Source organism: Perca fluviatilis, chromosome 13 (genome assembly GCF_010015445.1).
Source record: "Perca fluviatilis chromosome 13, GENO_Pfluv_1.0, whole genome shotgun sequence".
Taxonomy (NCBI): domain Eukaryota; kingdom Metazoa; phylum Chordata; class Actinopteri; order Perciformes; family Percidae; genus Perca; species Perca fluviatilis.
The window spans coordinates 22,362,845-22,380,178 of NC_053124.1; the positions used below are offsets into that span (position 1 = coordinate 22,362,845).

General features: G+C 40.8%; 1 protein-coding gene across 5 annotated transcripts in view; it reads left to right on the plus strand.

Annotated features, from left to right (window-relative positions):
* Window positions 1-2,170: 2,170 nt before the first annotated feature.
* Window positions 2,171-17,334, plus strand: part of rbms3 (RNA binding motif, single stranded interacting protein) — a 296,046-nt gene continuing 280,882 nt past the window's right edge. For 2 of the 5 annotated variants that reach the window (XM_039819879.1, XM_039819886.1), the window contains exons 1-2: window positions 2,171-2,431; window positions 4,816-5,004. In XM_039819879.1, the coding sequence (XP_039675813.1) occupies window positions 4,831-5,004 (174 nt within the window). In that variant the 5' untranslated portion in view covers window positions 2,171-2,431; window positions 4,816-4,830. The remainder of the gene's footprint in view (window positions 2,432-4,815; window positions 5,005-17,334) is intronic. The other 3 variants (XM_039819880.1, XM_039819881.1, XM_039819878.1) reach the window with 2 other exon arrangements.

Here is a 17,334-nt window from a genome sequence, read left to right on the forward strand (position 1 = left end):
GGTGATTGATAATACACTCTGTCTTTCCATCTCTCCATAACTCCTTCCCACAACACAACCTGGCACCTTGTCCCACTGGCTGGCCCTGAAGGAAAACAATTACCAGAGAAGCGGAACAACAATACCCAGAAAACATCTGCTTGTGCCGGCTGGGGCCGCTGACATGCCTGACTGTGTGTCCCTGTTGGCTTACATAGAGGACACATGGATACGCCGAGGGGCCCGAGTGAACAGGGCTCCTGTTCCTCGCAGCGCCTTACCCCTCCGCCTGCCGATCCACCTGCCTCTCTGACTGCCTGTCTGCCTTCTCTGGCAACGGCAGCTCCGTCAGAACAGATGAGGGCCCGCCTGTCAGAGCAGTTGTTCGTTTGTCTGATACCCTTCTGCTTGGATGAGACGGTGCACCAGTATGGCCTGTAAGTTGAGGCAGACAGGGAGGCAATGAAGATGGCACAATGGGCCAACACCCATATGATGACTCCCTCATGTTATAGCTTAGCTTAGCAGATTGGAAGGCCTCATTTAGGGTAAACACTGTTCACAGAGCTAAACAATGATCAGAGCACAAAAGACTATAAATAACTGCATTCTACAGAATAAACATACCACACATACTGTATCTTCTTATCGTCTTATCATTCCTTTCTCCTGACACATAGAGCAGCTACATGATTCAAGAGTCAATTTTATTTTAATCATTTCAAGAGTGGGCTCATAATATCTTTACAAATCCAAATTGAGTTGGTTCATACATGCCTCATTCTACTCAGTGTTTATTGAGTTTATGTTGCCACCTTGTGGCCATCATTGAGGCTTACTGATAATTTGTCTACAGTAATTCCCTGCCAATTGGTTCCCAACCTTTGGGGTTGGAATCCCCCAAGAGACCCCAAGAAAAATCAGATGATGGGAAAAACTAGCAGTTCTGTTGCACTAAATGTAAAATACTTAATACTTTCTCCAGTCTTAGCTTCTAAAAATCCTAGAAATGAAACAATCTGAAGTGGAAAACTATAAGGTTACAAACTGTGATGAGGCGTCACATCACTTTGTCTTTAGACAAACATGATTGGAACCACAGTAGGTAAATGCAGGGGGAAAAAAAAAATAATAATAAAAAGTGTTGCTTTTTATTTCAGGGGAACTATATTATATATTTAAAAATGTGCTGTATGTTTTAGTATTAGACATATACTGTAGAAGTATGAATGAGTTCAAACTACTCTCAAATCTGAGGTTACATTATTATTGTATTATTATTATTATTATTATTATCATGCATTTATATTGCATGCATTGTAAATGCATTTATAATGCATGCATATGAGCTTAGGCTTATTCTGACACTGCACGAAAAATACTGGTGTTAGCCTATTCAGTTGAATGACGGGATCATACTACTACCACACTTATTATTATGAGTAACCTGTGCAGGTTACATAATAAATGTATATTGACTGAGTGCCTAATTGCACTGCCTGTTTACCTATCACAGGCCTGGCTTTATCTCACCTACAGCAGCATAGGTCGGCTCCACTTAGGGTTTTGCTGCTTTCACATACAGTAGGAAATATTGGTGATATGCCATTTAATAGTTTACTGGTGTTTGGTTGTGCAAAATGTACACCTTTTTTGCACTTGTATTATGTGAGCAGTTATTTCGGCATAGTCATTTTGGTTGGCCTTGATTTTTTGTGACCAAGATTTTTTTTTTGCAAACACAACATACAACATACTTTAAGTTATTGCCAATTTACTGTTGAATTGAAAACACATTTCTATTGACGGTAACGCACTTGCCAAATAAGCAACAAACATCACACATCACAAAACTTTTTAGCCTGCAGCACATGGAACATGGACAAGCAAAAACAGTAGCTATATTACAGGGTTAATTAATTATAATGTTCCAACGAGGTGCCAATCTTTTCTGCTGTATCCAAATAAACGTTGTTTATGGTGACGTTCAAGATGATAACACATTTTCCTAGTGTGTTGGGGCAGGTTGAGGTATGAAAGTAGTAAATAAACCAACTTCTTAATCAAGGATGCAGGTTATTTCGAGGAGCAGTGAAGGCATCATTTTTGACACGGGCTCGGTGTTAACAGGGAGGTGGGAGGGAGGAATCTTTAGCGACAGCTCGCGGGACACGCCTTCCCTAACAGTGACAGCAGAAGCAGCGGGTTGTGCAGCTTTGACACCGTGCACTAGCTGCCTCCTCAGCGGTGACCGAAGTGTCTCGCAGCCTCTCTGCCAGTTTGTGACGGAATAACTTCTCATACAACTAAATGAACCGGCTGCCCGTTGTTCTGCCCCAGACTGCCGTAGCTTTCCGTGTTAGAGCAACAACAGAGATGTAAAGCAAGCTGCACTACCGCTTCTTCCTCTTGATATGCTTCTGATATAACGAGGAGCCAAGAAGTGACAGAGGTATTTCGGCATTCTTTTGCGACTTGTTTATGTTGGTGTGCCGCCGCCAAACGCTGTTGAAGCTACCGTAACAACACAGCCACAGTGCTATAGGAGCCCTGTCAGCGGCGACAATAAACCCTCGTTGATGTTAATAAGTCGCTCGAAGCCCGGGACACCGTTAGACAATATGTTGTTGGAGTTGTTTATCTGCATTAAGTCAAATGTCCATTGGTAACTGCATCTTCATTTGTCTATAAGCGTGAACTGAAGGCAAAGCAGGCGGATGCACATTTGCAACTCAGGAAGGAGCCGACTTTGAACGCTTTTGCAACAATCGTCACCTGCTAGGTAACTAGTCCTAGTACAGATACATTAGAGGTTTATATAGGCTAATACAACTATAAAAACATGTCACACCATTCAGAGTTTTGCACTATTAATCTCTCAATGAGTGGCTTTTGTAATGGTTCTTCTCTATTAGATGCAAATACTTGCGGGACGTACGTCACACCGTACGTCAAAGGGGTTAATTGGACCAACAGGTGCGTTCACCTGTGATATCAAGGCGCCAAGTTCTGTAACCTGTCTCGCTGCTCTGTGTGCTGCAGCGTTAAACATGTTTAGTTAAACGTCCTCCAGGACGTGTATTTATGAGGCAGCTCATCTCAGTTGTGAGGGAGGATGAACTGAACTCATAACTTATTGATGGCCCCAGAATGAAGCAACTCAGTGCTAAACAGCACAGGGCTGATGATTTCAGATCTGTTCTGTCCTTTGGACGATCGAGGTGATTTCTCTTTACTTTGTTTGTCTCTGCTTTTATTGGTTGGGGACTTACAACCACTGCACTTGCTTCTGATATAATGCAACGAAACTTTCACAGTATTGTTCTCATCATAACAACAAGGAAAGTATTTTCATCCTAAGATACATATCCATGTTCCTTGTTTTTCCTAGTTTGGCAGGTTCAAACTTTTTAATATTTCTTTTGCACCCAGCTCTCCTGTTTTCTCAACAGGAACCGACTTAGATAATGAGTTATTGTTTCTTACACATCTTTTATTCAGTGAGAAAGATGAAAATGATAAGTCATTGCAATGAGCAAAATTCTTGTTTTGATCATTCACTGTCATATGCAGATATGAGGTCAGTCAGGATCAGCTGCAGTACAGCACCCTGAAGCTTGTAGGAATTACTTTTGTGCAGTCAACTAGTATTTTTGGTTTAAGAGGGTTTCTGCTGTAACTGAGTGAATTGACCTAGATGTATGTACAGTAAGTGGCAACCACAGATTGGTTAAATATACCATTTTCTCAATAAATGTTGACTTGTCATAGCAAAAAAAGCACAGGTGCAACAAATGCGGTTAGCAATGGCTCAGTTCCATCAAGTGCCCCAGTAAGCAATGACAGTCAGCCAGCAGGCACAATACCAAGACCCTGGAAATAGCTTGCCTAAATGGAATACAGCCATCATTAATGTTATTAATTACACCTGTGCTTGTCCTGACATGTCAAAAGTGAATAAGGTCAATACTCTGTAAATAAAATAAAAAAAGGTTCAGGGCTTACTTTCCTATATTAGTATGGGGATCATCCTTTATTAAAAGAAACAAATATTGCTGTCCCACAGTTTCTTGGTCTAGTGATAGATGACTCCTGACACAAGCGTTCTTAAACAGCTGATTGTTTACCTGTCAAGTTAATTTTATTATAAAGATTGATAATAATGATGTTGGACCAACACCACCTCATTGTTCATGAGGCCTATGTGTTGTCCTGCATAGAAATGTTTGGAAAAATGCAAACAGTGCTCAATTATACAGTGTATAAATGTTTGAGTACAAAACAATCCAAGGGCTATATAAGTAAACATTTTATATATTTTACCAACATTTTTCATTACACAAAGCTACAGTAATTAGAATAGGGGGACTGAAGCTTTAGGCACATTTTCCAGAACTAATAAAAAACAAAACAAACATGCAAATTAACTCTGTGTGCTTATATAAATGCTAAGATATACATATAACATAATACATATAATCTGTTGTCTTTAGCTTTTGAAGTAACCCACATTTATACTTTTGTAAATCTTTTGTTTTTGTAAAGTATATATTTTACTGCTAACTGCTGTGCATTAGTATGCTCTTTTGTAAAGCCCTCATGTAAAACAACTCACTGGTTTGCACATAAATGCTTGATGTAACCTTTAGCAGGGTATCTACTTTAATAGTTTCTTATTATGTCCTGCTGCACTCTCTTGCAGTAGAAACCAGCACTCAAGGAAGTAAACACAAACCAGTGTGTATGTGGAAGAGATGGTTGTGAGAACAAATCTATGAATCCTTTGTTTGCAGTCCACCTGTTTAATTCATCAAATTTTCTGCCTTGCTCCTCCAGGCATTGCAGAGGAAGATGGAGGTCCAGCGTGGTGTTCAGCAGCCGAAGCCCCACCCTGTGGGCTCTCCTCGGTCAGGGGCCAATCAGCAGAATGAATGTGATGACAGACAGATGGATGCCAGCGGCAGGCCTTCTGCTGACAACCACAGTAAGGATGCGCAGCCAGCAAGCCAGAAAGACGAAAAAAAAGTAAGTCGCAGACTCCCACTGCTGCACATCTACTGCTGCTGTGCTGTGCGTGTGTCTGGGTGTGTCTGTACATGTGTGTGATGCGTGATGAAATCCTGCCTGTCTATTGAGCTGTTCTGGGTGGTATGTCTTTGCTCACTAGCGTTGTTGCAAGAAAAAGTGAAACTGTAGGAACCTTTGCGCTTTGGCTTTGGTGGTTTCAAAGGAAGTAGGTAATGTATTGTTATGTTGCCATGGGAACCGTTGAGCACATACTACAAACCGCTATGCACTGTAGATTTAGAATTTCTTAGTATTACATACAGACCTAAGTGACTTGTGCAGTCTCCATGTGTAAGTGCTGATTCTCAAACATATCAACCCTCTGCCATCTTGGAGCTCTCTGCAAGTCCAAGAGTGACAGTGAAATCCTCGCTGGCTCTCTTCCATCTCAAGAACGTCAATCATGCTTCCCTGGCAAGAGCCAGAACCTCTTTCCCTCTATCTGCCTGAAAGGCTCTATAGGTACAACAGATATACAAAAACATTCACTAGATAACTGGACTAACTGCGACTGGCAGCTCTGAATGGGATGCTTGTCATGGTTTGCTCTATCAATTTTGAGTCCTTTGAGCAAACGGTAATCCACATAACCATTTACGATCTTCATCTTGTCAAGGTAAAGGGGCGTTTGAAGCATTTAGATATCAAAAATGTAAAATAATATAATTGTTGGCAGCTAGTTAAAGCAGGAGGCCCTTACTGGCAAGGGATTTTTTTTTTTTTTTTTTTTTTTTTTTTTTTTTAAAAAAAAAAAAAAAAATTTTTTTTTTTTTTTTTTTTTTTTTTTTTTTTTTTTTTTTTTTTTTTTTTTTTTTTTTTTTTTTTTTTTTTTTTTTTTTTTTTTTTTTTTTTTTTTTTTTTTTTTTTTTTTTATAAAAGAAGAAGAGAAAAAAAAAGAGGCAAAAGTCACCCCTTTTTTTTTCCCCTAAAAACTTTTTTAAAAATATATGAACGAGAGTCAACGGACATAGATTCTACCCGACCTAAAAAACGGCATGTTCACTGCAAACTCACGGTCCTCTCTTCCTGATTTACAGCCCCCCTCTCTTGGCTTCAAATAACTCACCGTTGCCTAGCGCCGCTGAACAGGTTACACGTTGTAAACAAGGGGGTAAGCTTCGCTTCAGAACTCTTACCTTTTATGGAGCCATTTTGACGCCACAAAGAGATCACCTCCCGTTAGCATTCCACTGACTAGCATACATTTTGGCGCCACTTTGACAGTGAATAACTTTACATCTGAAGCGTTTAAAGACTCTATTTGTCCATTGTTTATTTATGAAGAAACACGACAATGTATAAAATGCTCCATTACCTTGTACCTCACGTTATGGCTCAGTGGCAGACGTTTTATAAAAATAGGCTAACGATTGTGTCATAACCAAGTGACTTACTGTCGCACAGTAGAGGAATTACCGTATAGTACAGGAGAAGCTCGCAGGCAGTTTGGACTTACGTTAGCGGTTTAGGTTTATTTACTAATGTTAACTAGCATGTTAGTGATCAATAATTAGCCTGTGCCTATGTTATCTCTAGGGCTTTCCTCGACTAAAGAAATTCTTAGTCGTCTAACACTTATACGATTTTGGCGACTAATCGATTAGTTGATTTAATTGACAGAGCTGTGCGCTTTGAGAGGTGTTTAAGACTAGAAAAGCACAATATAAATGTAGTTAATTAACCATCTGTAAAACTGAGTTTCTCCACAATTAATCCTGCAAAAGCACCACTTTAAATCTTGTGTTTAACATAAATGTGCTCATGAGTTTCTTGGAAATGAGTAATTAAGCATGAATAAGCATAAAAAATGACCAACTAAAGAAATCTTAGTCGACTAAGACCAAAACGACCGATTAGTCGACTAATCGACTAAGAGGTGGCAGCCCTAGTTATCTCCTTACATATACCTACGCTCTCCGTCTCTGTAAGATTGGGAATGATTGAGATTTCTCTTGGCACAGCTACCAGAAGACTTACAACTTTCAGACACGTTGCTCACGTCACATCTACGTTGTCTCTCTCAGTTGGAGGCTGCGCAGTAAAGCAAGTGATCACCGGAGAAGTGCTTCTAATAGCCTTCACTTGTTTCCGTCCAGAGCAACGGGGTCTATTGGTCCATGATATACTGTCTATGGTTGTAAACAACCGTGGCCGCTTGCCTGCTCCTCCGGTAACGTTAGCGAGCAGTTAGCAGGGTTGGAATGGCGGCGTTAGCCAGGACCAGTCGGGATCACTTTACTGGCTGTGTTTCAATTGTTTTTGCAGGTAACCAACTCGGGTACACTAGCTATATAACTCAGTGCGAGTACATGGATGTTGAAATGACATAAAATGCCCGTCCCTTGTAGCCGTCCTACATTAGCCTGAAGCTAATGCTTAGCTACCTGTTCAGGAGGAAATTAGCCAACTCGGCCTCCTTTTGGGCTCCAAGCTGTCTCCATCTTTCAAATACATCTCCAATATTTACCCGGGGTTTGTAACGTCTCTGTTCACTCAACTGTTAGAAACACTGTTTTGTTCTGCACTGTTGTTGTTTCTGCACAGTACCTTTTTTGAAAAGATGCCTGGAAGCCTGGAATGTGTCTGGGCTGGGGACACTAGTTGTTGCACTATGACCATTAATTGCACTTTATTATGTTGTTCTATGCTCTATTGCACGTTTTGTATGTCTTGTTATGACATTTTGATATTTTTCAAATATTTCAATAAAGAAGTTGATGTTTCAAGTTCAAGTACATGGAATCTTAGAAAATCCTTTTTTTTTTACCATGGTACTGAAGTTGGCATTGAGAATTGTGTTATTTTACTGGTATTGGCACCGACTTCAGAATTTTTGGTATCGTGAGTACAGTCATACTGAATAAAAGACTTCCATAATTAGAATTTGCATACGTTGGAGGTGCAATCCAGCTTTGTAGCTGCCTTTTAAAGTTTAGGATACATTTCCAGCCTGTGTAGCTTATGTAGCTAACAACCACCGATTTGGATATCCAATTTGCTCCACACTCACACTGTCTGATACTAATTGTTGTAATAGTAAGAATTGTTTCATGACTGCCTTAAGTCAAATAATATTACCAGTGTTGTGTAGTAACATTTCCTGTAACCATGCAAATTAAAGGAGAAATTAGACATTTTAATCTTTTCAGACTTAATAGAAGAGTTAATAGAAATCCTTTACCACAGACATATTGTAGGGAAATTCAATAGACTCTCCACAATGCTGGGTAAGAGATCGTCTTCTCTCTTAGATGTAATTGGCTCAATGAGAAAAGCTGGACTTACACATAAACCCACCCAAGCAGGCCTTCACACAATTGGTTCCAACAATTGGCTTAAAAATGTACCTCAATTTTGCTTTTACATTGACAATACATGTCTGCTTGTATTGCCTACTGATGCACTACTTACAATAAAAGCTGTCATGAGGAGTGTTGCCACTACAGAAGCTTGAGTACACACTGTTTATGTTGAATGCAGTCATTTGTCTCTTTGGTTGTTTTTGCCACATTGTGAAGCAATGAGGCGTTAGCCTTTTCAATTTAACAGGTTTTCAAACTAGCTCACAGTGGCAACATCAAACATTTCTTTTCTTTTTTTTTTTTAACATTGTGTGTTCAGAAGTGACAGACACCACCTTCCAATGGGCAGCAAGGCCACTGCCCCTGTCATTAAACCTATGTAGGTGTGAGTGCGTGAGTAAGAAAGAGAGAGGGCAGGTTAATCGGTTTTCTTTTTTAATTTTTGTGCTCTTTGTTGGTTAATTAGCAGAGGAGTCAACAACTGCTGCAATTTACTGAGAGTGGCCGTGAACTGCCTGACCAACCGGTTGGCAGGCTGGCTACTGCTGCAATTGTGTCATCGATTAGTCTGGAGAGTTTATTCATCAAGGTGTCATCGGGGGAAGTGGAGCCAGTGTTCTTTTCCTTGTTAAAGGGTGCTTGCCTCTTGCCTGCCCTGTTGTTTTTTAGTGATACATCATAGAGAATGAGGTGGCACAGTCAGTCCTGTGGGCTCAGTCTCAGAGCTGCTGTGGCATACCAGGTCGTCCACAGTGCAGTCAGCTGTTACTCAAAGGAAGTCAGCTGGTGAAAGTAAATTTGTCAGTTTGAATCCCCAGACGAAGTACCCTTCAGTGACTACTAGGGGTGTGACGAGACACTCAGTTCACAAGACAAGACACAAGATTGGGTTGACGAGAACGAGACGTGACGAGATTTTAACACTATTTTAAAGAAAACATCAATTAAGAATAGTTTTAATATGTAGTAACATGACTGGAAAAGTCTTTACTCCGAGAACCAAGGTTACAACTCTTAGCTCTTATATTGATTTATGACCATTTTAAAACGAGGGGGGGAACATTTCGCTTTGTTTAATATCATTAAAAGTAAAGTTAGGTTTTGCCTCTGCTTTCGTCTCATTTAAAAAAAAGCGAGAAAGAGAGCGATCCGCACGAGTCAGCGCTACACTGAACAGCTCGCTGCAGTCCGTGTGTGTGTGTGTGTCGAGCGCGAGCGAGTGAGAGAGAGAGCAGCCTACCCTCTAACATTCTAACGCTGGGTTTTACCGGCAGCTTTTTAAAATTGCAACTGCGCTACCGCTCTGCAAAAGTGAACTTTGGCGAACGGGCAAGGGATATTCTATTCTAATTTAGAGGTCCAAGCCAGACTCCTCTTCAAAGCCAGATGTATTATAAGACCAACCAGGTTAGACTCCGTCTACTAGCTGCTGCTCTGCATTTGTGATCGATATCGCAAGACAATTTTTGCCTAGACGAGAAGTCTCATCACATTTTAATCTGTGTGACGAGATCTCGTGGGCAAGATCTCATCACACCTCTAGTGACCACTTACAGTAATCCCCAAATGCTCCTGAGGTGCCTGGTGTTTTACCTTTTGGAGATTGTGTCAAAACTGTGGCAGGTGGACGCTGAGGGGGAATTATGGGAGTAAGTCGGAGGTTAAGTTTGGTTCCAGCAAGCTTCTGCATCTGGTCAGTGAACTGCAACGGGGGAGGACGAGGGGCAATGCGGGGAAAGGTTGAGTGGAGAGAACAGGGGAATGGATGGGGTATGGAGCGGTGAAGGAAATGGATCCTCAAAGGTGTTGATGTGTTGTGTTGGTGAATGGGGTTGAGATTCCTTGTCTTGGCTCTGACGTCCCCCTATGGTCAAAGCTCTCCTCAGGTGGGGGCTAAGGTGGATCTCTGCTGTGTTGTGTCAGTGTTTCCCACAGGTTGAGAAGGATGTGACGGCGCGGCGCGTAATGGCTGGGTTCAGTATAAACTAGTCAAACGAAGGTTTATGAACTATTTATTGAAAACAATGACTACATAATATTACCAGATAATTTAGAAAGGATTAACTATTTACATATTAAACAAATCAGACTAAAAGATGATACAGATGAAGTGAAGCCTTTGATGTGCTTTGTCAATTAAATCTGGTTGGTTTGTCAAATGTCATGGTTCAGCAGATAAAATACCTGATTACCCAGAGCCCAAATATTATATGTATTAACAACTTAACCTTGATATTATACTATGATCCATACAGAAAGTTACATGTTATTATAAATCTCAACACTGTCTCCATTTAACTCCTGTTAAATCATATAAGACTAAGGCTAGGCATTCTAAAGTTAATTCTTTTTCATTTTGTTTGTTAGATCATTATTCATTTTTTGAAGTGTTTTAATCCGTGTTTTGGGGATCCTAAACAGCTGTTTGGTGCTATAAATGTTCGTGTTGCATTCATTACAATCTCATCTGAATAGATTTACATAATTCAAACCACTCTGAGTTGTAGTTCAAAATTTTTACAGCCAACTTAATAAAATCTCAGGTTTTATTTGAGCTTGAGTCCATAAATACAGTTAATGGATACAGGCACGGAGAGCAGGAACTGGATGCTCGGTTAGCAACGATTAGCTGATGTTAGCTCTGGTCAGCTCCGGTTAGCTCCATTATAAATGTATGGAGAGGAGGAGGCTTCTGCGGAGAGGGTGAACCCCACGGCAAGACCACCAGCAGCATGCTTCTACTACCAAAAATCCTTTATACTAAAGAGAGTGCATTTCAAGCAGCGCCAATGGTATGACATGGTACACACTTCCTGTCTCCTAAAGGGGCGTGGCCTCGTTTGAAAGTGTAGTGAACGTCGTGTGGATAGATGAAGAGTTATATTTGTATAATTTATAAATTTTCTTTTGCTAACGTTAGATATTTACACATAGGGCTTGGCGATAAATCAATTTTATCGATTAACTCAAATGTGTAGTTTACGTAGAATGAAAATTGGTTTTCTCTTTAACATCCGCCGACGCTCCCCTCTGGTGTTTTACCTTTTGGAGATTGTGTCAAAACTGTGGCAGGTGGACGCTGAGGGGGAATTATGGGACGACGCTCCCCTCTGGGCTCTTGTAGTTCCGAATGGGCTGTACCCGGCTCACAGTCACCTATTCTCGAATAACTGAACCACCAACTACCGCTGACCTGACGGAGCACCATGCGGAGCATAATTATATAATTTTGTCATTCTTTCAGGGGGAGGGGGAGTTTTGGTGGTAGGGGAAACACTCAAACCAATATACATTTCCACAAAATTGGAATGAATAATCATAATGGTATACATACTGTGTGTGTGTGTGTGTGTGTGTGTGTGTGTTTGTTGTGAGAGAGTCAAAATAAAGTTAAAACTTATTTTGAACAATTTCTTTGTCATCTGCAGATTGATTTTAAGTAGGGGGGAAATCGGGGATTCTTTTTTTTAGGCCATATCGCCCAGCCCTATTTTCACAGCTAAAAGACATATTTAGCATCACGGAGATTAATTAATTTAGGGTGTTCACGAACTAGCTTATCAGTGTTGCCGGAACTTGCGAGAGTTTGGTCCTGAGACCGAAACAGGTCTCAAGCAAAGTTAATTTTCTCCTGATGTGTCCGTCTGAAAAATGCCATTTTACTGTCGGAATGTTCGGGAGATATGTGGCTTGTGAAAAATGGCTCCAATATATACTTTGGTGACTATGGGGCGAAAGAATCTCTCACAATCTGTGTTCACGTTCACTTCTCCCATTGGAATCAATACACTCAGGACATCTGCTAGTCTCCTAAAGAGGTGTGGTAGTGGCGGAGCCAACATGACACAGATACAGGAAACTACTCTTTGTTGGGGCGGCTCGGTTCTAACCGGTCTCTGCTACTACTAACGATAGCCTCTGAGCCTGAAGTGAAGCGTTGACGCTGTCATACACGTGGCGCAAGCCTTCACAAGGGGGCTGGGGCTGGAGACTACTGGTCTGTGTGCGCTGTAAAAAATACACCGTTGATTGGGGAAAAAAATTTAATTTGTATTTTATCTACCTGGGCCCAAGTAGAACCTATATATGGGAAACACTGTATGTTATGTCTTGTTTAGATTCCTCTTGTCTTGTGTCCTTGGCGGAGGGACCAGATAGGTGACACAGGAAGTAAAGTAGGTTTGAGGTGAACAGCTACAGTGGGGCAAAAAAGTATTTAGTCAGCCACCAATTGTGCTCCCACTTAAAAAGATGAGAGAGGCCTGTCATTTTCATCATAGGTACACTTCAACTATGAGAGACAAAATGAGAAAGAAAATCACATTGTAGGATTTTTTATGAATTTATTTGCAAATTATGGTGGAAAATAAGTATTTGGTCAATAACAAAAGTTCATCTTAATACTTTGTTATATACCCTTTGTTGGCAATGACAGAGGTCAAACGTTTTCTCTAAGTCTTCACAAGGTTTTCACACACTGTTGCTGGTATTTTGGCCCATTCCTCCATGCAGATCTCCTCTAGAGCAGTGATGTTTTGGGGCTGTTGCTGGGCAACACGGACTTTCAACTCCCTCCAAAGATTTTCTATGGGGTTGAGATCTGGAGACTGGCTAGGCCACTCCAGGACCTTGAAATGCTTCTTACGAAGCCACTCCTTCGTTGCCCGGGCGGTGTGTTTGGGATCATTGTCATGCTGAAAGACCCAGCCATGTTTCATCTTCAATGCCCTTGCTGATGGAAGGTTTTCACTCAAAATCTCATTACATGGCCCCATTCATTCTTTCCTTTACACGGATCAGTCGTCCTGGTCCCTTTGCAGAAAAACAACCCTAAGCATGATGTTTCCACCCCCATGCTTCACAGTAGGTATTGTGTTCTTTGGATGCAACTCTGCATTCTTTCTCCTCCAAACACGATTCTTTGAGTTTTTACCAAAAAGTTCAATTTTGGTTTCATCTGACCATATGACATTCTCCCAATCCTCTTCTGGATCATCCAAATGCTCTCTAGCAAACTTCAGACGGGCCTGGACGTGTACTGGCTTAAGCAGGGGGACACGTCTGGCACTGCAGGATTTGAGTCCCTGGCGGCGTAGTGTGTTACTGATGGTAGCCTTTGTTACTTTGGTCCCAGCTCTCTGCAGGTCATTCACTAGGTCCCCCCGTGTGGTTCTGGGATTTTTTATCACCATTCTTGTGATCATTTTGACCCCACGGGGTGAGATCTTGCGTGGAGCCCCAGATCGAGGGAGATTATCAGTGGTCTTGTACGTCTTCCATTTTCTAATAATTGCTCCCACAGTTGATTTCTTCATACCAAGCTGCTTACCTATTGCAGATTCAGTCTTCCCAGCCTGGTGCAGGTCTACAATTTTGTTTCTGGTGTCCTTTGACAGCTCTTTGGTCTTGGCCATAGTGGAGTTTGGAGTGTGACTGTTTGAGGTTGTTGACAGGTGTCTTTTATACCGATAACAAGTTCAAACAGGTGCCATTAATACAAGTAACGAGTGGAGGACAGAGGAGCCTCTTAAAGAAGAATTTACAGGTCTGTGAGAGCCAGAAATCTTGCTTGTTTGTAGGTGACCAAATACTTATTTTACCGAGGAATTTACCAATTAGTTCATTAAAAATCCTACAATGTGATTTTCTGGATTTTGTTTTTCTCATTTTGTCTCTCATAGTTGAAGTGTACCTATGATGAAAATTACAGGCCTCTCTCATCTTTTTAAGTGGGAGAACTTTCACAATTGGTGACTGACTAAATACTTTTTTGCCCCACTGTATACTTCTGACTTGTTAAGGAAAAGTCTATCAGCCTTTAAAAATAGGGTTGGGTACCAAGACCCGGTGCTAATATGGCACCGGTGCCTTAACGACCGGTATCTACCGGACCGAATAGCAACTGGGAATTCGTGCCTGCGCTTTTCTCTGATGCTCCGAAATGGATGACGCTATACACTACAGTCGACAACAGGTAACGTTAGCCTCTAGCATCTGGTGGTTGTTTTTGTCGTTCAACAGCAATTTACTAGTGAAATAAGTTATTGTTATAAGTTATAGTTATTACATTATTATTATTAAATCATTTCATTTTGACCATATGGCCTTAGCAATAAACAAGCCATTCTTTAATGTTGCTGACCGTTGTTTAGTACCCTTCTTTTTTTATTTTTTAACATTCTTAAAAAGTATCTGTTCAGGCACTGTTTAGGCACCGGCACCGTTTTAAAAGTATCGCTTTATCACCGGTATCGGAAAAAACCCAAAGATACCCAACCCTACTTAATAAGGTGTCAGCTGTTCCAGAACAAGTTGAAATTGTCAATAAGATGCACTGAATGGACGTTACATGCAGTTGAAAGCCATGTGTTCAGTGCCAACAATCTGCTGAATCTCTCAACTCCTCTTCTGACTGGCAGATCAATAAAGTCCTGTTTCAGCACTTCAGACTGTTGCTTTACAAAATCATTTGACCCTATGTGCAGTATGTTTTTCTCAGTTTGGTGGGCTGATTTTTAAAATCTCTGAAAGCGGTAAAGTCTTCCTTTTTAAGGGTTGAGCAGAAGGTCTTAAAGCTGACCCTGCACTGTAACCTCACCAATAACCCCTGGCCCTCCACTGTACCCTGACCCTGTGTTGATCCGTGACACTAACTGAAGTGCAGGACATGACCTCTAAACCCCTGTGATAGCATTGGTTTGTGCTCATTATTCTGCAATTAGCTTTGTTGAAATCTCAAAGCATCAGCCGACCACCACTGATGATGAGATACATTGCTGATTTTGGAAATATTGCACTAATTGGTGTCATAACAGCCTATTGACCTTTAACTCATTAACTGCATTGGAAGCAGAAATAAGTCAGCAAGCACAAAGCCTATGGCTGCATGTATGAGTAAGCTTGCTGATCCTGCAGTTTTTATAATTGTTCTCTATTTTAACAGTGTGTGTGTGTGTGTTATGTCTGTTGCTGTGTGCACTATTTTTACAGACTTTTTCATCCCTCATATGTATGTAAAACAGACCAATCTATTCCTCTTTGTAGTAATTTGTGTTTTCTTTCCATTAGAAATAAGTCATTGGGGATTGAGCTTTTAGGCGTGGGGTAGAAAAGTTGTACTATTGATTATTGCTGTTATATTTGATTACACAAATGAGAAACATTCAGGAACAGAGGAAGCAAATTATATTAAATTTCTCTGACTGAAGATTTTGTGTGCACTTTCAAATGACTGATCAGAAAATTAAAATGTTATTTAGTTAGGATTTGAATGAAAGTCATGTTTGTTAACCAATAAAATCATCTTGTGTGAGCTCAAGGCAGATAAGTGGAACTTTCTTGACTTTGTGATGACTTGTTGTCCAGATGCTTTTGGAGCATTTGCGTAATTGCTTTTCGCTCATCATGACTTTTAAGTTAACTGGAAAAGCAGATGGCTTCTCACCTTGCTCGGCAATTTGGCTTCAGCGGCAGTGTGACAGGTTGGGATGTGATTCACTCTGATTGCTACTTTTTTAGAAAGTTTAATAAGCTATGTTGCCTGCAAACTCTGAAACTGTGCAGCAGTTAAACGATTGATCTAACCCAACTTTATATAACTGGTATTTGGTTAATATCAAACAATGATTTTTGCTGTAGGTTGCAGGTCGAGCTGAATAAAGATGTCAGGTAAAAGTGCTAAGTAATAGAATAAAATGATCATAAATGTGTGCCAGGGGAAGTCTTTGTCTTCTTCTTTAGCATTGCTGGAGTGAGAGGAGTGCAGTGAGTTGAGGTAAATATGGACAGACATCCTAAACACCACCTCCACAGCCACCCTCGTCCTCCACTCTACAGATTACCTCGGTGGTAGCTAGCGGGGCCCAGATAATTACCTTGTGTTATTTCTCCTCCCACACATTGCTTTTGAAGTCGTGGCTGCCTGGCTGCCTAGCCGCCTCAGTTCTAATAGCATCCCGGCATGCCATCGATCCCACACCCCTCCTCCGGATATGAATTTGTAGTGGAGCTAGGTTGTGGAGGGAGCAGTCCAGGAGTCTGCTCCAAGCCTCTGCAGATTTCTTAAAGCACAGGTTAATCAACATTCCACTATGCCTGATCATGGAAACAGCACAGTGCACAAATGACTGTTATATGCATCTTAAATCGCAAATTACAATGTGCTCTTTGCAAGCGAACAAATTGAGAATTGGCAACTTGTCAGATACTGTACATTTACAGATGCAAATGTCTGCCTGTTTTTTTACTGCAACAAAAAACGTAACGGAAAAGTAATTTCCTGTGTGAAGCATCCAGCAAGGCAGTTCAGAAACCTCCACAGTAGTAGGGACCTTTTTAAAAAGTCCTTCCTGCTCCATTTTATTGAGAAAATTAATAGCTTCTCTGCTTAGCTGTGTCAGGAAAATAAAATAAATTGTAGCTGTAATAGTTTTAGATATACTGTGATGTCATAATCCTTTGACAGCACAAATATTCACTGCCATGCACTCGGGTATTTTTCTTGAAATAGGCTTTGCAGAGAGGTGAGATGTAACTTAAGTGTGACCGCAGAGAACCTCAGGCAAATACTGTATGTGTGTACATTCTCTTATGTGGTAATCTTATTACTTTAATGCCTTCCTGAGCTGTTTTTATACTAATACAAGTAAAATTTTAAACAATTATCATTCTGTGGTCTTTATGGCACCTGTCTGCTGTTAAAACAAAGAGAACAACCAAGACATGTTCAAAGCTCCTCTTACCATTAAGTCCTAAGTATGGCCACATTTTCAACAGACAGGTTGATGAAACCTTTGCAGAGTGCTAATTTTGCAGAACTGTAATGAATCACTGCAGGAACTCTACTAAAATATCCAGCCACAAGGTGATGTAATGCAGCATATACATCCGCACCCAACAAGGAAACAACTGACTGCTACTGGCCAGCCTTGACTGAGCTCAGAAACTATAACGCATGACTAATAAGTCCTAAATAAAACAAAAAGAT